The sequence below is a fragment of the Eulemur rufifrons genome, chromosome 8, assembly GCF_041146395.1.
Source record: "Eulemur rufifrons isolate Redbay chromosome 8, OSU_ERuf_1, whole genome shotgun sequence".
NCBI lineage: Eukaryota > Metazoa > Chordata > Mammalia > Primates > Lemuridae > Eulemur > Eulemur rufifrons.
In genome coordinates, this window is record NC_090990.1 from 108,093,236 (window position 1) to 108,119,174 (window position 25,939).

At 36.9% G+C, this 25,939-nt stretch overlaps 1 protein-coding gene across 1 annotated transcript in view; it reads left to right on the top strand.

The window, feature by feature from the left end:
• The window catches only part of SPAG17 (sperm associated antigen 17), a 227,296-nt gene that overhangs the window by 101,054 nt on the left and 100,303 nt on the right, over positions 1-25,939 (top strand). The window contains exons 6-17 of the mRNA XM_069478902.1: positions 1,316-1,510; positions 3,600-3,781; positions 7,481-7,642; positions 8,843-8,915; positions 9,129-9,241; positions 12,356-12,493; positions 12,584-12,697; positions 13,307-13,457; positions 15,892-16,122; positions 16,218-16,436; positions 23,190-23,251; positions 23,859-23,972. Of these exons, the coding sequence (XP_069335003.1) occupies positions 1,316-1,510; positions 3,600-3,781; positions 7,481-7,642; positions 8,843-8,915; positions 9,129-9,241; positions 12,356-12,493; positions 12,584-12,697; positions 13,307-13,457; positions 15,892-16,122; positions 16,218-16,436; positions 23,190-23,251; positions 23,859-23,972 (1,754 nt within the window). The remainder of the gene's footprint in view (positions 1-1,315; positions 1,511-3,599; positions 3,782-7,480; positions 7,643-8,842; positions 8,916-9,128; positions 9,242-12,355; positions 12,494-12,583; positions 12,698-13,306; positions 13,458-15,891; positions 16,123-16,217; positions 16,437-23,189; positions 23,252-23,858; positions 23,973-25,939) is intronic.

The following is a 25,939-nucleotide window of genomic DNA, read 5'->3' on the forward strand; positions in this document are numbered from 1 at the left end:
GTTTTTAAGCAAGTATTTATTTAGCATGTGTCTTGCCAGGCACATTTACATAGTGCAAATAAGGGAGGAAATAGCCAGCTGATTGTGGTACCAAGGAGCTTACTGTCTTGTTGGGAACATAAAGGAAAGTCAGACATAATTATAAAGCAAAATAAAAAGTGATTATTGTCCTGAGTGAAATACAGTGGTAAGAAAATCAGACCAGTTAATTTGTGACACACAGAATGCATAGCTTCCTAACTCCCACTTTCCAAGAAAGAGGAACTAGAATTTTCTTTTATTTTAGATTATTAATATAAAAATGATTCATCCTAGGCAGCTATAAGTAATTCATTTCTGCCTTCTCCTGAACCCAGATGAAGCGATCAGTTGTTACTCATCATATTTAAGTAAGATAGCAGTGGGCTTTCCACATCCCTTGCCAGTTGACTCCCCTCATATATTCTCTGCTCTAACTCCACTGCACTTAGCAGTAATGTTGTTATGGATTCCATGAGCAATATCAGCACTGATTTGTTTAGTGATAGAAGAAGAGTCATAACTTAAAAAATAAAAGTTATACCTGTGTTGCCCTATTTGTAAGTTGATCTTAATGGGCTATTGTGAAATGTAATGTTTTCATTTACCATGTACTATCAATATTAAAAATATAACAATTATTCTCAATCCTTGGAATATCACATTTTAAAATAAACTCATGTTTTAATATTAATAAAACAATATAACCAGGGAAAAATAGAGGAGAAAAATTTTAGGAAAGTACACAATATGTACCCTTAAAATGTGATGCAATAAATACATAGTTGCTACATAACCCATACTCACATTCATACCCATTGACATAAATGCATATAATACTTTGGTAAGAAAGCATGTTCATATTCAATATTTCCCTCTCCTGTAAACACCTCTACTTATAAAATACCACAAAGCTGCAGTTACTCGTAATTCAGGAGTAAAGCCAGATGTTGCTCAAAAGAGATTAGAACCCAAAAATGGTAACAGGCTAAACTCTGACAAAAACCTAAGCACACATTTTCCATGACCACAGGCCCCATACATGTTTGTCCTACTATTACACCTATGTCTCATTTGCAAAAGTGATTTAATATTTTGTAAAATGGTCACAGCCTTATTACTGGAAGGGTAATAATGAAAAACAGTCAACATGACTGCATTCCAACCAACTGGATCATTTTTGGCAAGCCAGAGGGATTATAAATGCATGTATAATGTATATAGCCATTGAACTGGCTGAGTGCAACCTGTTCTCTTTTACAATGATGGCTTCTCTTCTTTACGGTGTTTTGAACAGATGATGAGCCAGATGATGGTGCCCAACATTACATTATAGTTGTGGGCTTCAACAATCCCCAGCTATTAGCAATTATGACTGAGCTTGGCGTTCCTATAGCCAGCGTGATTAAAATATCTTCAGAGAATTATGAACCTCTGCAGACACACCTGGCAGCAGTTAGCCAGCAGCAGGAAGTTTTTCTTCAGCCAGAAGGTATGCAGTCTGCTACACAACTTACTGAGCCCTTCAATATTACCCGCTGTCCTTAAAGTACAAATATAATTTGCTGTCCAAAACACAATCACACAATACATACATTATTAAATCCTTTCATGACTTTGATTTGCTATTTATTCTGCTTGTACCAGCCAAGTGTTGTAAATTTTGAAAATTAAAATCATACTCTGTGTTTATATTCCTGTGTAGCCACAGAAAACATAAGACTACAGGTCAGAAGACTTGATTATCCAATTACATTTCTCAGTAACATTGGATCTATAACTTTTACCTAAAGTGTGGGCCAGAGGGATCATTGTTGATAATCTGTTCTTACAGAAGCCACAATTACCAAATGGTCCAAGAGAGGTCATAGCCTTGTATTTTTGTCCTGATCTGCTACTGGCTTATTGTGATAAGTCAGTGAAGGTGCTTTATCTTCCTGGCCTTAGACTAGGAAGTTGTGGGATGAAGTCCCAACCACGCTACCATTCAGCCATTTTGAGCCTTGGGGTCTTCACGTAAGGAAATTGTGCTAGTCTAACTCTGTAGAAAGGGAGCAAAAATACACAGTGTACTTGAGGAAATAGAACTGGGATTTGGTGTAAGCCTGTGTTACCAGAAATCCAAGCTCTTTCTGCCATATGCTATTGCTTTTATTGTTATTTATTAATAATATAATTTGCACAGTGCTTTGTGACTTAATAGCCACATCCTAGTTTTTATAATACTACATTTTTTTAATTGCTGTTCAAAGTTAGAAATAGCTACCCCTAATAATAATAATAGCTACCATATACTGGGCACATGTTTTGGGACAAGGCTCAATGCTAAGGGCTTTAATTACATTGGTTCATGTAATGTTCACAACAAGCCTAGGAAGTATGTTTTATTATTTTCATTTTACCAAATAGTACTCTCAGTCTAGAGGCTGCTATTAAGTAAAAGAGTTGAGCTTCAAACCTAGGGTACTCCTATCTCAAAGGATAGCTGTAACATTAAATAATTTATTATTGAAGCTGGTAATAAAATGCATATGCTGCAAACATAGTCTTTCTATAAAAAATATTTAATGTATAAAAATAAAATAGTAGAAAAATAGACTTTATAAGTGAATAATGAAATCTTAGTAGTAGAACCTACTATTTAGTTAGTTATAGATGTAATGAACATAAATATTTCATGTAAATTTTCAAGCACAACTTTATAGAAATATGTCATTATTTTACAGTCAGAATGCAAATGCCCAGAGAAGTTTCTTGCTATTTTAATGTGACCAGAAGTTAACTGAAGCATAAATCAATGATCCAATCTGTTTTTAGCCATGGGAAAAGGAGAACTAGATCAACTGCATTTCTAACCAGTTATGTAGCAGACACTAAGATGGTCAAATGGGCCGGGCGTGGTGGCTCATGCCTGTAATCCTAGCACTCTGGGAGGCCGAGGCGAGTGGATTGTTTGAGCTCAGGAGTTCGAGACCAGCCTGAGCAAGAGCGAGACCCCATCTCTACTTAAAATAGAAAGAAATTATCTGGCCAACTAAAATATATATATAGAAAAAATTAGCCGGGCATGGTGGTGCATGCCTGTAGTCCCAGCTACTGGGGAGGCTGAGGCAGTAGGATTGCTTAAGCCCAGGAGTTTGAGGTTGCTGTGAGCTAGGCTGATGCCACGGCACTCACTCTAGCCCAGGCAACAAAGCGAGACTCTGTCTCAAAAAAAAAAAAGATGGTCAAAAATTGATTTGGCAGAAAAACAAGTTCCATATATTAATAGATGCAATCTAAAACTGATGGAAATCTTGAAAATAGCTCCCAAAATGAATGATCTTGTCAAAATCTTTCTGGGCCTCAAGTATGAAATGAAGAGTTGAGATAAGCTCATATTTAGTATCAAGGTCAGAAATAAAATCCTCTGGTTTCATAATTATATACCAGTTTCAAAAACTTCTAAAAATTACACTTCTCTATTTGCATTTTCTGCTACCATACAGACATCTTGCCATGCATATGACTCACCACATGGAAAAAAGTGGGAAAAAACTTAACACTCTCATTTTGTAGTATAAACATGTTGCTATTATTAGGCATAGAAGCTGAAAAATTGAAGAAAGAGAATGCCATAAAAGAACTTGAAATTTTCTGGAAGTACTTGGAACCAATCCTGAACAATGAAAAACCTGAAACAAATCTCTTTGATGTTGCTCGACTTGAATACATGGTCAAGGCAGCTGATTTTCCTTCTGACTGGTCAGACAACGAGATGATGGTTAGTGCATTTGTGTGAGTGCGTGTTTTTAACATGTAACACTATGGCTCTATTTGATGCATTTATTCATTCCACAGATATTTACTGAGCACTGACTACTAGTGCTAGGCTCTTTTATCTTTAAGATGATGATAATATTGAATGCCTAATTATGGTTATAGTCTGATTCTCTAGCTGTTAGTGTATGAATTATGAATTAATAACAAAGAATACGATGTAGTAGATGAAGATAAAAGATGGTGATTCTTTTATTTGGTGACACATGGCTTTGTTTCATACTTCAATAATGTTCCAGGCAGTAATTAGAACCTTAATATATATTATATTAATTTTGCAAATAGTAAATTGTATAGTTTGTTGAATTAGATGTATGTCTCTTTTTTATGGATAAATTCAAACATCGCCTTTCTAAGCTGTTGCATTTAATGCCAAAATCTTATTTTAATGTATTTGGCCAACAAGGTCTATCCTAATAGGATGGCTTGATCCTGGCCCCACAATTAGTAAGCATTTCCTGAGAGCATTTTCTGGCCCCTTTTATGAAGAAGTTTCCAGAAAGACAAGACTAAAGCCAGAAAACAGAGAAGCGGTGGGCAAGGTACCATATGTCTAGGTGCTCAGTTACGTGAAATATGCTCTAAATTTTCTATTAATGCAGAAAAAGAAGAAATGGGGATCTACTACTTGGAAAAGTAGTAAATTCCAGATACATAAGGGGTGTGTGTGTGTGTGTGTGTGTGTTTAAAGAAGGTCAAGTGACTATTTATCAAGAATGTTTTGGAAGGTATTCTGGCATCCCTCTGTTATAGAAAATCACTCAGGTCTTTTTCTAGTTGACCCCCTATCCCAACAAACAGGGGCTCAGGGATATTGAATACCCTGAAGGACTATATATTTTAACATCAAGGGAGTGGAAATGAAAGCAGAGTCCTAGGGAAGGACCACATTAAGTGAGTGCTCTGAAAGGAGCTGGACGAAGTGGGAGACAGGAGGTGGATGGGTGTCTGTATGCAGTGACTGTGGGTAGCTGAGGAAAAAACTGCTGACTGTGTAAAAGGAGAGTGGGATCAAAGCCTGGAACTGTTTCTGCATCAAAGGGTGGGCTGCCCATGGCCATGGACCAGGGCATGGACACTTCTGACTCTGAGAGCCCTTGGTTCTATTACCTTGGGGTGGATGTGCACTTAGTTAAGTGAGTGAAAACATTGACAAGGGAGGCCAGATTTGAACCCTGAAGGATGGACAGAACTTGAATAAGTTGAGTCATGAAGACTTTCAACACAAGGCCTCAGATGTCACTATGTAAGAGCAGAACACTCAACTCTGATACGCTGCCAATAGGAAGAATGAATATCAGCCTTGTGCTCTGTGCTATGAAAATGAAGCTGAATGTAGAATAGCTGCAATGGAAGCCAAAACTGGTTACTCCACACTCCCTTTGGCTTTGCCTCTCCCCACACCTTCATCTAAATATGCTCAGCTTTCCTGCTTTGTCTTTCTCTCTCCTGCCTCACAGCCTGAGCCCAGAAAAGGACTCACTGTCATCTGCCCTTCACTGTTTCACATTACATTGGGTCCATATGTTTCCTTATCCCAGAGATATTGACATTATAAGTAATGTCATGAATATTCCATTGAATAACCATGAATATTCATGGTATAATCCATGAATATTCCATTGTATTTTATTGGAATGCTAGATCACCAGAGCATAGACGTGAACACCATGACATACAAATTGCAACTGCAAAACATCCAGCACCACTCCCAGCATCTGCTTTCTACTCCAGTTCCACAGTTTCCTGTCTGTTCATTAGAAGATTTTAATCACTTCTTTTAAAAGACAGTGATAGTGGCTATTTTTTACTTTTTTAAAAATATAGAGTGGACCACTTTAAATGGCAATTGAAGTTTAGAAAAATTATTTTATGTTAAAAAATATTACCAACTTTGTTCAAATACTAGTTATGGTAGAACATTCTTGACTTCAGAACTAGAAGTTTAATATACAGGGCATCTAAGTGGGCCATGAAGGTAACTGTCAACAGTGAAAATATTCTGCTCTCTCAAGAGCTAGTTAGGACTGTGTTGCCCAGCTGGTCACACTGAACTCCTGTCAGTCAATTTGCAGGTATTTACTGAACCTCATCTTCATGCCAGGGCTGTGGTCTGGGTCTAACTGCAGTAACATTTTTGAACCCATGTCTGTAAGATATGGTTTGTGAGTGAAGGACTCAGCATTGAGGATGACGGGAATGGAGAGTCTTAAAAATGGTTCAGTAATAAAATTGGATTCCAGAAGAAAAGGCCATTGGATTTAATATTGAAGATTAAAGTTCATTTTAACCTTGGGATCATCTAATAAACATAAAAGTGATAAATCTACTTCTAGGAGAAGCGGACCTAATACATGGTGTCACACTCTCAGCTATATCTGTAAATTGATAATGGCTTCATATTCAAGGTATGAGCCAGCAAGGAGTCCTTCTTTCTCTTTGAATGGAGGAAAGCATTTGCAACTTTTGGCAGCACACAAGTAGGCCATGTTTCTCCTGAACCAAGATAATGAAGGCTTGTAACATCAAGTAAACGCCCGTCAGGATGTACTGACCGCTCATGGAAGACATCTGAAACATCTCAAGTTAAGACGCTGGTGGCTGAAGTAATTTACTGGCCTTTAGCATGTGATTTGCTGTTTGATTTAAAAATGAATTAACCAGGTTAAGCGAAGGGCTATTGGGCAGAAGCTTTATTTCTTAGAAATACAAACAAACAAAAATTTATTTCTATGCAAGAATTTGAGCAAGAAGTACCAGGTTGAAGTTTAACTAAAGAAGGCTCAGTCTTAGCCTGGGCATGTGAAGCCAGACAGACAGATGTGCCACAGTGATGGGCAGAGCTGTGCACCTCCCTGGACTTCTGTCAGCCTGTGATTCACTGCCCATAAGAAACCATCCTCATTCTGCCCTGCCTCTTCAGCTCAGTCAAAGGACGAGCCTATTTCAACTATCTTTGCTTCCCAGCACCCAAAACCAGCCATCACAGTGCTTTCCTACTTGTGGAAACAAAAGCCCAGGCAATAGAGTTATCTTATCTATAACTCTCTTACCAGCTCATAAAATTGGTGGGCATTATAGAAGCAATAGTCTATCAGGATTTCTTAGTGGTTTTCTTTAAAGATAGCACAGGTGAAAGGAAAGCAGGGAGGCAGGAAGGAAAGGAAGAAATTGATAGCACATATACTGCAGCGTACTTGGGTAGATGTAGAAAGCTGAGTGATTCCATTGTGTTCCTTGCACAGCCAGGTAAGAAATCATCAATAGCTTGCCTTTGGCTGAGGATATCAAAATTATCTAATATGTTTAGGAACTGAGATACTAAGAATATGGGCCACACTGCTGAAACTAATGACTGGGCTCTTTTTCACTTATTTGAAGCATTATTTAGGCTCTCACAGTATTAGCCAGCCATACGGCCCTCCAAAGAGAACAGTCTGCATCACGGTGAACAAAGAAGGGCAAGAACGGTTCACAGATGAAAACTTGGTCACCATGGGTCGGATCCAGTGGTTTGGGATTTAGGGGCTCGCTTCCCTGTGTAAAGTTCATAGGCTTAGCTGATAAGGGATGTACAAACTGTATACCTGATTCCAACAGTATAAAACTAATAACCAACTGTCGTTAATTTTTTCACCCATAGCTGGAATTGGGCACTGATATTTTTGAAAATATTGCCTGTTTGATGTATGACACCCTGGATTGGAAAAGGCAGCACCAGCACTATCTGGAAAGCACAAAGCTTTTTAATGTTCCTCAAGTGGTTAATGAGAAAACTATCTTAGAATCCATATCAACTCCTGAGGTGGGTGTGGGCTCAAATGTCTTTCGTGGGCTGAATGACTAAACAACCTAATTTTCACATTTATAAAGCATATGAAGAAAAATTACATAACTACTCGTATCAATCACTTGTATCAATACACTACTTGTATCAGGTAATACTGCCTGCTAGAATTTAATACATGAAGGTGAGAACAAGGGAAAAGCCCCCCAGCATGGCCTTAAAGAGAGATATGTGGTGGGGGCTCTATGAAATTCCTTAGTTGCCTGACACCTTCAAAGGCAAGGATGGAACCCACTGGTCAGGGCACAGTGCAATGAATAAACCCAGAACAAGGAGGAATGTTGATAAAGTAATCACAGTATTTAGTAACTACTGTGTGCTAGCACCATGCAAGATGCTGGCAAGATAATAATGACGACTCATTCCCTGTCCTCCTCACTGAGGTTAACTTTTAAATAGGATGGCAATCAAGTTGACAACAGTTTCAATATAGCATGATGAATGCTGAGAGCAGTCGGCTCAGACTGCAGTGGAAACAATAAAAATGTCACCTCACCTGAGGTAAAAAGGAGTAGGGCAGAAAGAGAAGAGTCAGGAAAATCGTACCAGAATTAGTGATGTGGCGAAGGCTGGGGATGAATTGCCTAATGGAAAGCATGTTTGCGGAAAGGGACAAAATGGTATTCTAAGCAAAGCAGCAAAGATGTACAAAGATATGGAGGTCAAAGAAAAGAAATACTACAGCATGAGCCAGGGCCACAGGGTAGTTCAGTCATTCCAGGCTGCATGTGCAAAGTGCAGAACAACCACAGGAACTAAAGCTGGAGAGGGGGAAGCCAGGTCATGAATGTCTTTTGGTGCTGAGTTAGATTTTGGCAGTGGAGAACCACCGAAGGACTGTAAGAGGGAGAATGGGAGGACTCTTGAGTCACGCAGGGAAAAGAAGCCGTTTGACTCTCAGTGCCCCATCTCCCGGCGCTTTCCCCACAGTTGCTCAGCGGGTTCTGGTGGGAAAAACTGAACAGCGTCCACACCATTTGCTTCTTTCCTCCCTCAGACAAAACTCCTTTTCTTTGATCCTAAAATTAACAGATGATTTTGTGGTATGAGCATAATTATACCATCTCAGAATTCTGTTGGATCTCTTCTTACCAGCATTTGATGACAGCATCTCAGCTAGACATCTCAGTTCTTTCTTTTTAATTATTCTTATTTTAGCCTCTACAACCTGTTGCTCCAACCCCTGGAAAGAAGAAAACACAAGGTGAAGAACCACAAGCTCCACCACCAGGCATGTATGAAACCTGTTGCCAGAGGATCGACACCATGAGCTGGCACTTTAAGGAATAATAACTGCCCTCCATACTGCTTTCATCTCTGCCTCCACCTATAGTTTATATGTGTATTAGTACACGGTCATAGTTTGGATTTATGCATGAAATTTTGATGGAAGAAATGGAGAACACATCTTAATTGGGCAATGATATTTTCTATATTTTTTTAGTGAATTTTGTCATCACAACTGAAGTAGACATGAGATACTACAATGATTTGTTGAATCCGATTCCAGAGGAATTCATTTCTGTGCCCCTGATGCTGCATTGTATGGTTGAACAGGTGGGTACAGTCTGAGGCCTTTTCCCAGACAATAACCTCGAGTAAGTCACTTCGTCTCTCTTGGCTTCCATTTTTGGTTTACACTATTTTAAAATTACACTCCTAATACCTGAATGCATTCTCCTTTATAAAGATTAAAACATTTCAGATAAAACTACAGTTTGCCTTGATCATCACCTTCAAGCCTCTTTCTTTTGCTGTGCTCTGGAACAGTTAATATAACATTCTCTGAAGTTTTGGTAAAATATATCTGTAATAATATCTGTGTCTGGTGTTGTTTTAATGGAAGAGGAAGACGACATGAACAGGTGGGTGAGGGGGTTAATATCTCTTTAACTATCTTTAAAATTTCTTTTATACTTATAGATTTAATTAGATTTTTCTACCTCTGAGGCCAATTTTGGTCATTGATACTTTCCTTATGAATATGTCCATTTATTTGGGTTTTCAATATGATACAGTGTTCTTTATACTATTCACTTAAATACATTTTTAAATTTCCTCTATATCTGGTTATGTTCCTTTTCTACTGACTAATATTATTTATTTGTGCCCTCTCTTTTCATTATAATGACTGTTAATGGTATATATATTATACTGGTCTTTTTCAAAGAACCAGCATTTTGTTTCATTTATCAACTCCTTTTTACTTATTTTATTAATTTCTTCATTTATCTTTATTATTTCCATCTTTCTACTTTCTTTATTTTATTTATTTATTTATTTATTTATTTTTTGAGACAGAGTCTCGCTCTGTTACCCAGGCTAAAGTGCACTGGCCTGCACTCACAGCAACCTCAAGCTCCTGGGCTTAAGTGATCCTCCTGCCTCAGCCTCTCAGGTAGCTGGGACTACAGGCATGCGCCACCACGCCTGGATAATTTTTTCTATTTTTAATAGAGACAGGAGTCTCACTCTTGTTCAGGCTGGTCTCAAACTCCTGACCTCAAGCAATACTTCTGCGTTGGCCTCCCAGAGTGCTAGGATTACAGGCGTGAGCCACTGTGCCCGGTCTCATCTTTCTACTTTCTTTGGGTTTATGTTGGATTTCATTTTAATTATAAGCTTACTTCAGTCATTTTTAGTCTTTTTTACTTTACATAAAGCTATACATTTCCTTTCAAATGTTTCTTTGGCTGGTGTTTTTAATGTATTCAGTTCTAAATCTTTTATTTACTTATTTAACCCATGAATTATTTTGACTTCCAAATTGATTGTTGAGTTCTAATTTTCTATTTTTTATTTCTAATTTTATTATGATCAGTTAGCATGTTCTGCAAGTTAACCAGTTAAAATTTCCTGAGGTTTCCTGTGTGACCTGATGTACATGGTCAATTCTCATGCGTGTTCTACATATACTTGAAAAGTTTGTTATTCATCATAGCTGCATGTGTATAGCACTTGTAGGTACCAGGCACTGTTTTAAATGCTTTCAATGTATTAACTCATGTAACCCTCAGAATAATCTTAAGAAACAGGAACTACTTTTATCTCCCATCTTCCAGATCAGGAAACGGAGGCATAAAAAGCTTAAGTAGTTTGTTCAAAGAGTAGGTAGCAGAAATGGCTTTTGAACCTAGTCAGTGTATGTGGGAAAGTATTTTGATGGCATTGCTCTATTGTCTTCTTCCTTCTAATTTTGCAGTGAGAAGTCCAGTGTCAATCTGATACTTTTTTCTTTGCGGGTAATCTATTTTTTTCTTTCTAGCAGCCATTAGGATTGTATCTTTATAATTGATAACACAAGACTACGTCTAGGAATGGCTTTGTTTGTTTTACCATGCTTGTCATTATTATCTAAGGGAATTATAATCTGATTTCCAATCACATTCTGAATAACATCAAAAGTCTTTACACTGTTCCAAAAAGGCCCTAAATGAGCTCAGTATCTGACACATACATACATGTTGAATGAATAAAGGTTTAATATTAAGAAGGGGATGAAGAAATTGAAGTATAGGAGTGATGGGACGGCATTTTACAGGATGAAATATTAGAATTAACACTTCAGAGGAGGAACAGTTTTGAGTGATCTTTCGCGATTGGAGTAGGTCTAAGAGATGATCAGAAAAAAAAAGTGGAAACAGTTAGTGACTCTTTTGAAAGTAGGATATATATAAAAGATAAAGAACATGGGGCTATTTTGTTACTCTACAGCAATGGTTCTCAAGAGGGGGTGCTTTTGCCTCCCAGGGGACATTTGGCAATGTCTGGAGATACTTTTGGTTGTCACAACTAGAAGGGTGCTACTTGCATCAAATGAGTAAAGATCAAGGATGCTGCTAAATATCCTATAGTGCACAGGACAGCCCACCACAACAAATAATTATCTAGTCCAAAATGTCCTTAATGCCAAAGTTGAGAAATCTTGTAGAGGGATTTGAAATCCTAGAGGATGATTATAGGATTAAGGGTAAAGAAAAAAGCTGATAAGTAAGTTCCTATCTTGATTATATTTCAACATTTTTTACCATGTAAAATTTTCTAAAGGAGACTGTTATTCATTTATTGATCTCATCATCTTATAACTTTTCTATTTTTTTAAAGAAAGAATGAGGACTTGTCCTGAAGTCCAGTTCCTCCTACTCAGTAGCCTTAGGCTTGGACCAGTCCTCTAATTTCACTCACCCTAGTTTGTTCTTCTATAAAATAGAAAATAATATCTACCCCACAAGACTGCTGTGAGGTTTAAATGAGTTAATGTATGTGAAAATGCTCCACATGGTACCTAGCATGTAGTAGGCACTCAGTAAATGTTTATTGAATCCGAAGTTTTATGAGCACTATTTTCAGTGCTTTAAGATAAAGAGTAAATATTAAAAAATATATATATTGTTATTTTGATTTATACCACATTAAAGTTGATTGTTTACTATTTGTATTTTGTGTTATTTATTTTAATATAAGTATTAAAATTATATCTACTTTAATGCATGATTACAAACGTTTTTCCTTCTATGTTGGTAATCTCTTGATACTTTCTTGCCATTTTATGTAATTACTGGTACTTTGGTGGTAGAAACAGACTTGTTCTTACTAAGAGCAGTGGAAATACAGCAGTGAGCAACGAGTACCAGTAAAGAGCTGACCATTAAACCCATTCCTCCCAATTAGGTTGTGGCAACTGAAGAAGATCTTGTCCCACCCAGTCTGCAGGAGCCACCCCCCAGAGCTGATGGGCTGGACCAAAGAATTGCAGCTCACATTGTGTCCCTCCTTCCCTCGCTCTGCCTCTCGGAGAGGGAGAAAAAGGTCAGATGGCCTGAGATATCCAAAAGAGCCTTCATGCTTTTAAAAAGTATGTATTCTTTTCTTAAATCAATATTATTTCAATTTGAATAGAATCTCCATGAAGTATTCTTATCTGAAGAAGAAAGTGAAAGCAAAGCAATGCCCGTAGGCCCTCTCCTACTGAACTACCATGATGCACATGCCCACAAGAAGTATGCACTGAAGGTAAGTATGCACTGAAGGTAATACTAATCAGCTAAGGATAACTGATGTGAGAAAATGTGTCTATAATTATTCAGTTGAAGGAAGCTAATTAGATAACTTTACCAATGCTAATTAAAATGTAACATACAAAATAGATACCCGCTTGCAAATTAGGGTCTCAAAAATGGAGATGAATAAGGGAAAAACGATGCCAGCAAAGAAAACTTACCTAATTATAGAGGTCCAATTAACCATTCAATTGATTGTGACTACCACCAGATTTGCATTAAAAACTTATAGTTATTTGCTTTAAATATCTGCTTCTATGAAAAACTAGTGGAGGCCAGAAAAGGACCTCAAAAGGGAGAGATGAATATATATGAGACTTTGGCAGTTTGTCACCATGAATGAAGAATCAGTCATTTTTGTGCACCAGGAACTTCTGGCAATGTAGGAACTAGCTTTTTTGGCCTTCAGCAAAATACCAACAGTTTGTCTTCCCCAATTGCCATTGATTTCCCCTGTTCCCAAATAATGAGAGTGAAGGTATCATGTTTAGCCTTCTCCATATGCATAAGGCACTTTGCAGCTTACTTTAATGTCTTCTGTCATGTTGCTCTTTTTCATCAGGACCAAAAGAATTTTGACCCAGTTCAAATTGAGCAGGAGATGCAGTCCAAGTTGCCACTGTGGGAATTCCTTCAATTCCCTATGCCCCCACCATGGAACAGCACTAAACGTCTAGCTACGATTCATGAGCTTATGCACTTTTGTACAAGTGGTGCGTACATTGCTTTGTCTTAGCTTAAACTCATTTTAATCAATGCTCATATGTGCCTCTTAAAATTAAATCCTTATTTGCAAAAAGCATTTTGATTATTGAAAGTCCTTTCAGAGGCTAAGATGGCTATTTTGATTGACTACAAATTTCTTATCTTGAATAATGTCATTAGCAATGGTTTTATAGCTATGATGCATAACATTCTTCAATTCGATGCAGTGGGTTTTCATTTTACTGTGTTTCCATAACCAGATTTATTCCCTTATTTCCTCCCTTTACCATTCTCTGCCCCACATCCCCCCATTGACATCACTGGAGATGATGTGGTTATCTACTGAAGGGGACTAAAGGTTTGTATATTTTTAAAAATTTAAAAATAAACAAAATCCTCCCATCTCAAGCTATCATAATCCTGTGCTAGGATAATGCCATCCTTCCCCCCACTGCCTCACCACTGCACTCATTTATCGTCATTGCAGATCACACAATATTACAATAACATTGCAGAGACATTATCTGGAAAGTGGGAAGAGCAAGACTGACCATGCAACTTTGCCCCAATTCAGACCTTTTGAACACTGTCCTACTATCTGTTGCCTTACGGAAGTGCAGGGTGCAGCCTAGTGGTCCTGGATGTACTGTGTCTGTTGTATACATAACCACCCTTCCTGATGGTGCTTTACCTGTATCCTGCCAATCTCCACTTCTCCTTCTGCCTTAAGACATGATTCCATGCTCTCTCCAGCTCACCTCTACACACAGCACAGCATTCTTGTTCCTGCTGCCACCACTGAGAGCTCACATATATGCTGTTTACATGGCCCATCCCAAACTCTTGGTCCTCCTGCCTCTTCTTCTTCCTTTCCCTCCAGCATCTCATACTTGCAGGTCTGAAACCAAACCCCAGATTTTGTCCCCTCACAGTCCCCCTCACTTCAGTAAATAGGAACTATTTTCAACAAAATCTTGGAGTTGCTCCTGCTGTCTCTTTTTTCTCACATCCCACAGCCAGTCCCACCACACCCTCACTACCATCCCAGCTCACTCCATCAGCACATCTCATTCAGACTATTCCATTATCTTTCCAGCTGGTCTGCAGGCTTTGAGTTCATCACCCATAAAGCTCTCATGTTCTACTCTGCTCCATCTGCATGGTCCTCACTGTGATTCCTTGAACATGTCATTCACACCCCTGCCTCAGGACCTTTGCACTTGCTATTTCCCCTGACTCAATGACTTTTCCTCCAGATAGACATATGGCTTGCTCCTCTACTTCCTTCACATTTTTGCTTAATTGTTCAGAGGATTTTTCTCTGTCTACTTTATATAAAATAGAAGCTCTTCCCAACCATTATGACTTTTTGTCCCCTCATCTGGCTTTATTCTTCTTATCATCTCTGATATCATATATACCTATCTATTTCCAACCACTAGAATGGATAGTCCATGAAAGCAGGGAGCTCACTGCTTTGTTCACCACTGTGTCCCCAGCTTTTATTATAGTTACTGACATCTAGTAGGTGCTCAAAAATACTTGTGAAATGAATAGATGAGCAAACTTTCCTTTATTCTGTAACTCTTTACCTCTTCCTTGTCTCTATTCTGAATCCTCCTATTCTTTTTCCCAAAAGGACCCTTGCCACTTTCCTAATCTTTATTGGGGAGAAAATAGAGGTAACCTCTGAATTATTAATCTGCTACAATAATTTTATTTTTCCTCATTGAATTCCATGTTTATTTGTTAATCCTACCTCTTATCCCTCTACCCTAAATTTCTAAAGTGTAAGAACCAAATCTTGTTTTTCTTTGAATCCCAGGCATCTATGACAAAATCTAATACGTAGAAAACAATAACCAATGAGTGAGTGAACAGGTGAATAAATGCTGTAAAAGGGCAAATACACAATTGAATAGAGCTCATTGAAAGCTGATAAACTTTGAAGTAAAATTACAGAAAATACCACAGCAATGTATGTGGGTGAGAGGAGGCCTTTCCTGAGCCCAAATGAACAGAAAAACCTACTAAATATAACAGCCTGTTAGGCACAAGTGAATAATTTCCCTGTTTTTAATCACAACAGAAGCAAAGGATATTTTTGCTCAAAAATGATAAGTTTTAAATGTATTCAACCAATATGGTACTCTGGAAAGTCCATGCAAATGAATCTGAGCACATAATATTGATTAAACTGTGAAGCAATTTGGGAGCATTACCTTTACAAATTCTATCTTGACTGTATAGTTTTCTTATTATTACGTACTTTTGATATTTGTTGCAGACTTGTGAAGCCCATATTTAAAGTCAGGTCAACACTCATCATGGCATGACACCCTGGTCATTCCAGTACACAGACTTCCTCGTTGCCCCTCTTTCAGCCCCGTACCATGTGCTAATAAGAGCATTCCTAGCACCATGGGTTCTGCTTTCTTACAGAAGTCTTGAGCTGGAATGAAGTAGAACGAGCCTTCAAGGTGTTTACTTTTGAGAGCCTGAAGCTCTCTGAGGTTGATGAAAAAGGGAAACTAAAGCCTTCTGGGATGATGAGTGGAACAAATTCTGAAATGTTCAACATACCATGGGATAACCCTGCCAGATTTGCTAAACAGATAAGGCAGCAATACATCATGAAAATGAGCACTCAAAATGCCAAACAGCAGCAAACAGGTACACTGTGTGGAGGAAATGAAAGATATTCTTGCATTTTATGATTGTCAACTTTTCTAGTATTTTATCTCATGGATGCTCTTTACACTGGCTAGATGTTGAAACCAAAGACAAAATAATATTTGTGAATCCAAATTGGTCAACGTCTGTCCAAGATAAGGAGAGCAATGGAGAATCTTCAGATCCTAGTCAGACTGATGCTAATAGCATGAAGTATCCTGACTCGAATAATATGAAAGCCTCAAGCCCTGATAATAGAGAGCTGTCAGAGCAGGAGACCAGCATGAAGACTCAGCCCCAGCCTGAGCCTTTGGGTAAGTAAAAGTATGTGTGTGTGTGTGTGTGTGTGTGTGTGTGTGTGAGAGAGAGAGAGAGAGACTGAGAGAGACAGCATTATTATAGTATGCATAAACAAAAAAAAAAAAGGCTCAAGATGCATTATTTAAATTAAATTTAAATGCATTTCTGTTTCAGTTGAAAAAACTATATCTAAGTTATTTGGTTAATTAAACTTTGTCATCAAGTGTTGTTATTTAGTAAGTTCTCCTTATTCCTCCAACTGTTGTTTTTCAAAATATCTTAATACTTCCTCATCCACTCTTACCTTAGTAAATTTAGTTCAGTGAACATAATTAAAACTGTGATCATTAGTATTTCACAGGGTTATTAGGATTATATGCTAAAATATAAAAATTTACCTGTAATAACATAATGAAATGCCCAGTATATTTCCAGTCATGTACATGTCCAGTACAGAGCTTGGTACAAAATCAATGCTCAATGAACATCATTTCTCTTCCTGTCCCCCACTGGAGCTCAGGTTGGTCCTTACCCTCCTTCTGGAGTACAGCATTATAAATAGTGTTATATTAGGAAATACAGAAGTATAGATGGATATTAGGCTAAATTTGTATTGAGCTACTTTACACACAGCTGTCAGATTGATCTACCTAAAATATAGCTCTTACATTTCTCTGCTTATAACCTTCAATGGCTCCCTACTACCTGCAAAACAGAACCCAACTCTTTGGCCGCTTTATATGCTTCTCCCATAGTACAAAATTACTTTTTCTAAAACCTCCTTCCATCTTTTCCCTTTTGCTCACTCATCCTATGCTCTAGACAAACAGAATTAGGCTTATTTTCTCTGCACTGCCTGATCTTTTCAATCTCTATGCCTTTCCCCACAATATCCTTCACCTAGAGTTCTGTTTGTGATTATAATTAGGTTTCAGTTGCACCTTCATGAAGCTTTGTTAGATGTGTCCATATGCAAATGCCTCCCTTAGCATTCCATGGTCATAATTAATCTATGCTTCCTTTATGGTCTTAGTTATTTCCCACCAGTTTTATAATTATTCATATGCCTACATTAAGGCCTCCATGATACAATATCTTCTTAGAGGTTATAAGTGTGTTTATAATAAAATACTAACTGTATGCTGGGCCATAAAGCGAGTCTCAACAAATTTTCACAGGATCAAAACTATGCATAGTATGTTCTCACACTACAGTGAAATTATGGTGAACATCAATTACAAAAAGATAATGAGAAAAATTACCAATGTCTCAAACGTAAGAAGTACATTTCTATATAACAACTAGGTCAAAGAAAAAGTGACAATAGAAATTAGGAAATATTTCAAATCAAATGATGATGAAAATATTGAGTATCAAAACTGTTGAATGCTACTAAAACAGGAGATACTCCAAGAGAAGCATATAGTTTGAAATAAATATATTTTTAAAAGAAGCTAAAAATTAATTAACTAAACATAAACCTCAAGTTATATAAAGTTGAACAAAATAATTCAAATAAAGTAGAAGGGAGAAAACAATAAATATAAGAGTAAATTGATGAAATAGAAAACAGATGCAATAAGGAAAAACAAAAAATACAAAAATTTGGTTCTTTGAAAAGACTAACAAAATTGATAAATCTTTTACACAAGGCTAATCACAAAAAAAAGTCATGAGTAATTATTATCAGGAATAAAACCACATCAAGTTTTATAAAAATTGTATTGGGAATAAAGAAACAGGACTTCCCTCGGATTCTACAGAAATTAAAAAGATAGTAAGAAGGTATAAACAACTTTATTCCACTAAATCTGAAATTGAAATGTGAAAATTACTTGAAAAGTATAACTTACTAACAGTGACTCAAAAAGAAATAGAAATCCTGAATGGTCGTATAGCCAATTAAATTGATTAAATCAGTAATCAAAAATCTTAACAAATAGGACACACCTAGCCCAAATGATATGATTGGCGATACCAAACACTCAAAAAAGAAATAGTTCTAATTTTAACAAAACTTATTCCAGGCTGGGCACAGTGGCTCACACCTGTAATCCTAGCACTTTGGGAAGCCGAGGTGGGAGAATTGCTTGAGACCAGCCTGAGCAAGAGTGAGACCCCCATCTCTATAAAAAAGAAAAAAATTTAGCCAGGCATGGTGGTGCTGGTTGTAGTCCCAGCTACTCGGAAGGCTGAGGCAGGAGGATTGCTTGAGCCCAGGAGTTTGAGGTTGCAGTGAACTATGATGACACCACTGCACGGCAGCCCAGATGACTGAGCAAGACTTTAAATCAAAAAAAAAAAAAAAAAAAAAGGAAAGAAAGAAACCTTATTACAGAAACTAGAAAAATAGGAAGTAGGATATCATCCTCTAGTCATTTTATGAAGCTAGCATAAATGTTATAATAAAACTGACAAGGATAGTACAACAAAAGGAAATTAAACTCCTTTGTGAACATAGATGCAACAATCCCAAATAAAACATAAGAAAATTGATTCAGCATATACTAAATGATAACGCATTGCAAACAGGTTGCATTTATAGCAGGAATAGAAGGAAAATACTTATATTATATAATCAACATAATTTATCAATTAACACATTAGTGAGAAAAGTATATAATTATCTTAGTAGATGCAGGAAAAGCACTTAAATTCCTATAGCAATTTATGAAAAAAAAACTTATCAAACTAGCAATATAAGGAAAATTCCTCAATCTTATAAAGATCATTTTTTAAATTACTATAACAAATTCTATATATCAAGGCAAAAATTTGAAATATTTCCCTTTGAGATCAGAAGGATATTTACTATAAACATTTGTATTCAATAATTGCATTAGAGGTGCTAGCCAACAAGCAAAAGAGATAAAGGTGTAAGAATTAAAAGGAGGAAAAAAGTCATTATTTGTAAATATTGTGTTTGTAGAAAACCCAAAACAATCGACAAAAAAATTAGAATTAATATGAAAGCTTAATAAGAAGTTTCTGATTGTTAAATGATACATATAAGATGTCTAGGATGCTGGGACTTTAATCTTTATAATTATGCAGTATATTAAAAATTTATGCTTCATGATTTTTGTGGGGGTTATATTTCATAATTTTAAAAGGTATTTTAAAAAATAAATGGTAAATGCCACAGGAGAATAGGTGCTAAGTCAGGATTAACTAATGATCATGTTACCCTTTTCATTTATCGAGAGGAGGGTAGAAGAGGAAGTAGTCCATGGAGTGGATTTAAGGAAAAGCTGGTTGCCTATTGATAGAGGAGACAAGTGAGGGGGATGGAAGAGGGAAGGAGATAGCATTATTTAATATTGCCTGCTATATTCCAACCACCATGCTAAGATATTTTACAAAAATTAACTAATACTTATATAAACATCCAGCCTATGAGAAAGATGCTCTTATCTCAGTTCTACAGATGAAGAAACCAAGACTTAGAATATCATTAACTTGTTCAGCCATACACAAGCAAGAGGTCAGGATTTGAATGGAGAGCTAACTTCAAACCAGTGCTTCCTCCGCTGTGTCTTCCTCAGTTCCAAAAATTCCTTGTGATGCATCTAATGGCTTAACCATATCCGTAGTTTCTTCTTCATGCTGACCGTTACGCTAACTTTGTTGTCTTTGGGTTCTCCTTCTTTCCCAATAGGGTGGATTCCCTAGTTCCCCATCCTAAGTACCCTTAGCTATTAGCCTAGCTCTCAAAAAAATTAAGCCAAATAAGTGAACCTGAGTTGTTATGGCATCGGTGCATCCTGTGGGACTACAAATGTATGACAAAAAGTCACTTTGGGTTAATACAGAACTAGAGAGAGATGTAAGACCTGAGGTTTTTTTCTTTATTGATTTTTCTTTAAAGCAGCTGGTATAGTTTTCCTCAGGCAACTTTTGCCACCTGGTGGTCAAATCACATAAATTGGTGTTCTGGATCCTGGTAGAAAGTAGCTGGTTATAGTAACTTTAAATTCTCAGCACAGAAAATGCTCTAGAGGAAAGTGTATCCTAGAAGCCAAGCAATCTCAAGGGTAGATCCCAGGCCCGTAAGTGCTTCTTCTATGTGGTCTATGTTGACCTTCCTCCAGGAGCCATTACATTTGAATGGGGGGAGGCAGCTGCACCTTGACATGTCACTGCAGCTGTTGTGTGTATGCAACTTTGTTGTCCTTGATGTTGTTGATCTTACATTTTTTTCCTAACTCTGAATCATACTTACTTCAAAAGTAGCCACTTTAATTCTCTTTAAACAAAGCAGAAATCATTTCTGAATTTCCTGCACAAGCAATCTAGCATCAAATACATATAAAAAAAAACCTGTTCCTAGACATGAAGGGCTGAATATTTGTGCTTTTCTTAACCAAACACTGGATTTCCATCTGAAACTGTTTTTGAACTTGACAGGGCCCAGTGGATATTTATGAAAAACCAGAGAGTTGATAACCGCGAGTCTGTAGGTTTAGATGAGCCCTCTATGCTTGTTGGGTGTTTTTTTAATAAAGTAACTGCTTTGCAGAGGGATCTTGTTATCTCTAAAGTAAAACAGATTAGGAAAGCTGTTTTTCAAAGGGATGAGAAAGCATCCATTTCCAGATGTGTCAAAAACTACTGAATCACACTGTCAAAGGATTATGTGGTTGAAGGCAGAAATCAGAAAGAAAGGAAAGATGGTTTTTACTCTACTATTAAATAAAGAGTTTAGTTTTTGAATGTTCTTTCCTTTGACAAAATAACTGATGTGAAATTTTTAGAACATATTTTCCAAACTGGAGACTTTTTCTGCTGTATCCTTAAACTCAGGAGGGAATATCAAATCTCCCAGAAATCTGGCAGACCACAGAATAGAATAATTTTTATTCCACAGATTTCATATCAATTGCTTCAAGGACACATGGGATGTCGTGGTCTATTTAGAGTTATAGTTGGCCTGAGTTTTCTTTTGAGTGGATGTGTTTATACAAATACTGAACTGAATTGCCTTTATAGTTTTCCTCTAAATCAAAATGGAACATTCATGCTGTCACCTTCGCCAGCCCAAGGCAAGATGGAACTAGTAGCAAAACTGTAAGTAGCTATGCTCCTGAAAGAAAGAAAAACGTTGGCTTGTCCTTCATAGGCATAATTAACTTCTCCCTCTAGAAATGCAAATATAGTTCTCTTTGCCACAGAATGAAAAGTCAAATCTTACGCTTGCCCCAAAATAAGCCTTTGTTGTAGGTTTTCTTCCACATTTCTACTCTCACTATATAGCTCTACATTCATTTCCGGTTTCAATATATGATGTAGATCAATCAAAAAAGAAATATTTACTGAGTTCCTACCAGGTGCTGTGTGCTCAGGGTATGGTAAGGAAAATAAGATAAAGTTTCTCTTCCTCAGGAATTTACATTTGAGATGGAGAGGCAGACCATAAACAAATAAATATTTGATAGTATTATGCACAGATAAATGCTATGATTAGAAAACAAAGCAGGGTAAGAAGCAGAGGGCTCTTGAGAGGGTAATATCTGAGCAACAATATGAATGAAGGGTTTGCAACAGATGAACATCTAAGAGTAAAGCATGCTACACAGAGGGAGACAAGTGCAAAACCCTCAAGACACAACAAGCAGTCCCATCTGTCTGGAGTAGAATGAGCAAGGGACAGGGAAGGAATTACATTTGGAGAATTAGGCTGGAGCCATTTCATATACAACTTTATTGGACATAATTTGAAATTATTTTAAGGCTGGTAAGAAAGACAGGTTGGCTCAATTGTTCAGCAGCATCAAAGTATGTTCCCACAAGATCCCTCCTGCTACATACGCACACACACATACACATACATTCCATTTCTGTGGTCAAATTTGAAAAAAGCTACATACTTTATCCATTTCCCTATTAGAGATTCACAATCGTAAGAGCAAATTACAAGTTCTGAGACAGTCACAGTAAAGATGTCTGTTTATCCATGTTAAACTTATTTATCATGGAACGCTTTTTTCTGGTGATGCACAAATTAACAACGTGAATCTGTTCCCTCCCTGTTCATCCACATGGCTGTTTGTATCATAGCCAAGGATGATGTTGCAATCCCAGTCATCACATAAGTATACTCTTTGGTCACAGGGAAAGCTAGTGTTTATAACTCATACTGGTCCAGCTACTCATTCTTTTATTTAACTAACTTTTGTTAAACTCCATCTGTAAATCTTCCCATGCTCATTAAATAGATTTTAAAGTAATACATGATTAAATATGATTAACAAATGGAAGAAAAGCTGTGCAGAATGGTGAAAGAGTATCCTTGTCTAATAGGAGGTGCATTTTTCCACCAGTTCTCCGTTCCACACATGCCTAGCCCCTGCCCTAGTCTGTCATGCACCAGGCAAGACCCACAGAAATTTGAAAAGGCTTTGTACTGGTAGCAACAAGATAAATGACATGTACAAAGCAGTTGATTTAGTTTAATCGGTAAATATTTGTAACTTGTAAAGGTAAAGGTCTAATGTTAGAAGTGAGTGATATGGTCTGAAAGCAGAATACATGATATGATTTAGGATATATCATACAAGAAGCTGGGTTCTTTTCAAAGAGTTTAGTATAACTTTTCTAGGTAGGCACTGATTTAGAATTATTGACACAAACACCGTTTTGGAGGCACGAAACATGCCTTTCAGGAGTCACCTTTTCAGCACAGAAACATAGATCATATGGGCAATAGCACTAACCAAAGCAAGAACAAAGACAGAACACAACTGGATGTTGGTGTCTTTGATTTACAGAGCAGACCACGAACAATGAGATCAAAGATGATGCAGTCACAAAGACTGATTCTCTTGAAAAGGTAAGGAATTATTTTCCTAAAAGTGTAGATGACAAGTAAGATTATCTGAGAAAAGCCTGGCCCAAAGTGAGAGACACTAAAGATAGATAGATAGAGAGACAGACAGACAGACAGAGAGGGAGAGGTGCTTAGATGGTAAATTCTGATGCTCGAGAGGAGGAATTATTCAGACATCCTCAGACCAGCCAGCTGGAGAGAAAGGAGTTAATTTTACTAGCCGGCCTAAGCAAAACTTCCCAGCTCCATGCTCCTCTCTAGACAGTGTGGCTTGGCAACCTCACAAACACCTGCTGACCATACAGCCATGTGGAACTAACGTTGTCTTGAAGTGAGTTCAGAAAACCTGCCTATAATTGCTAACAGGACTCAGAAGAGTATAACCTAACAATAAAAATATTTAGATTATGTTGCCCATAAAAAAAAAGTCAAAGGCATACTCTTTTTGGCAGCGGCTCTCCTAAAATGTTGCCATATGGATTTATACATATGCAGATTTCCCCAATTAGATGGAGTACATGCTGGTTAGTTGACGGAGTCCAAGAGGGCTCCATTTGGACTTAAACAAATTAAAGCTGAAATTGTGTTCCTGTGATTTTTTTTTTATAAGAAACCCAAGAAGATGATGGTGGAAGCAGATTTAGAGGACATAAAGAAAACACAGCAGCGCAGTCTAATGGACTGGAGTTTTACTGAACATTTTAAACCAAAAGTACTGCTTCAGGTATTTATGGACTGTGATTCTCCAGGAGACGGTCAGATAGGTCTGGGGAGTTGTGCTGTGATTTAGAACAGTTCACTTCTAGGTCACCCTCTCAGATCTAGTTCAGATCAATATTCTCGTTTACTTCAGCTGTAAAATGAGTTTATTCCCAGATTGAGTATGCATTCCCAGGGAATCTCTGACATACTCTAAAATACTTTCTAAAAGCATGTTTTTATAAAATCTTTTAAGAAAAAAATATATACAAGAATGCTGCACATATTTTCTAGGAAAACAAGGTCAGGTTTTATTGGGAAGCAACCACATTTTTTCCCATATTGCCTGTCTATTCTATTCAGTTTTTACTACGTTTCACAGTAGTTTGTGTTTCAATGAACAGCTCAATGGAATCTGTGCTAGCTAACATTTATTGAGCACTTACCATGTGCTAGGCAATGATTAATATGTATGATTAGCTCATTTAATTCTCACAATAACCTTATGAAGTAAAAACTATAATGTTTCAATATTTCACCTGTTTCTTTTATTATTTTACTCACTTGTCTCTAAATAACAAGTATTTTTTTTAGTTTTAATTTTAGTTTGGGAGCATCATTATCAATTGATTCCTTCTTAAGAGCACAGTTCAGCCCACCCCCATCAACACACACATGTGTACACACATACACACTCATACATCCCTACATTTACACTTGCACTTCTCCACTCTCTGACACTGTTAACTTTATCATAACTTTTGGTTAGATAAATATTCAATATTTACTTTGTTTCCATCAAATAAATGCTATTCACAGCTGAACTATATAGTATTCTGATTTTATTTCCTTTTTTTTTGTACCATTTAAATTTTCCCTGGAGTTAATAATTGCTTTTTGTTCCATTTGTTTATCTTACTATGCATTTGTTTTTAATTTATCCCCAAACTCTCTACCATGGAGTAAGTCTCTTCTCAATACATTAAAACATAACAGGTATTCTATCAGCCTAAGCCTGTTGTCCTAGCAATATCTCTCCCATATACTCTAAACTTGCTGCACAGCATGGTCCTGGGATCTCCCTTTACCATCACCCTGGCCACCTTCATTGCCTCTCTTTCCAGTTAGATATCCTGTTTCCTTTATTCCGTATCGTCTTCTCTCCTGGGTTACTCTCTCTTTTTTATAAAGGACTATCTCTTCCAGTAACTTCCTTAATTAAGATATATGACAGGCAAATTTTTGAGTCATTGGATATTTGAAATCATCTTAACTCTACCCTTACATTGACCAACAGTTTGGCTTTATATAAAATGCTCTGTTAAAAAACATTTTCTTTTAAAATTGTAAAGGCAATCCTCAGTAGTCTTCTGGCTTCTCAGGTTGTCCCCAAGAATAAAAAAATAAAATTCTGATTCCTAATCCATTGTGTGAGTATGTTTTTATCTTCTTTCAGGAGAGTTTTAAGATCTCTTTGTTCCAGTGTTCTAAATTTCCTGTTGATGTGCCTTGGTGTGGTTTTATTTCTATGTATTGTTCTGGTGAGCCAGTGCAACCCAGAAACTCATGTATTTATATTCTGGGAAATGTTTTATAGTAATTTCTTTGATAATCTCCCCCCTCCATTTTCTCTATTCTTTCTTCCTGGGACTCCTATTGTTCTGGTGTTGAACCTCCTGGGCTGGACTTTCTATTTTCTTATCTTTTTACTCCTAGTTTCCAACAGTTTGTCTTTTTGTTCTAGAAATAATGCTCAGCCTCCATCCAATTCTTATATTGAGCCTTCTACTTCTGTTATCATAATTTTAATTTCCTAAAGTTCTATTTATAATTCCAACTTAACTTTTTCTAGGATTCTTTTCACATTCTTGGTATAATAACTTCTCTTATCTTTATGAGGATATTAAAGTCTTTTGAAGTTGTCTTCTCCCTGAATTGTCTCTTTTTCATCCAGGTTTCTTTTCTTTTTTCTTTCTTTTTTTCTTTTTAGTT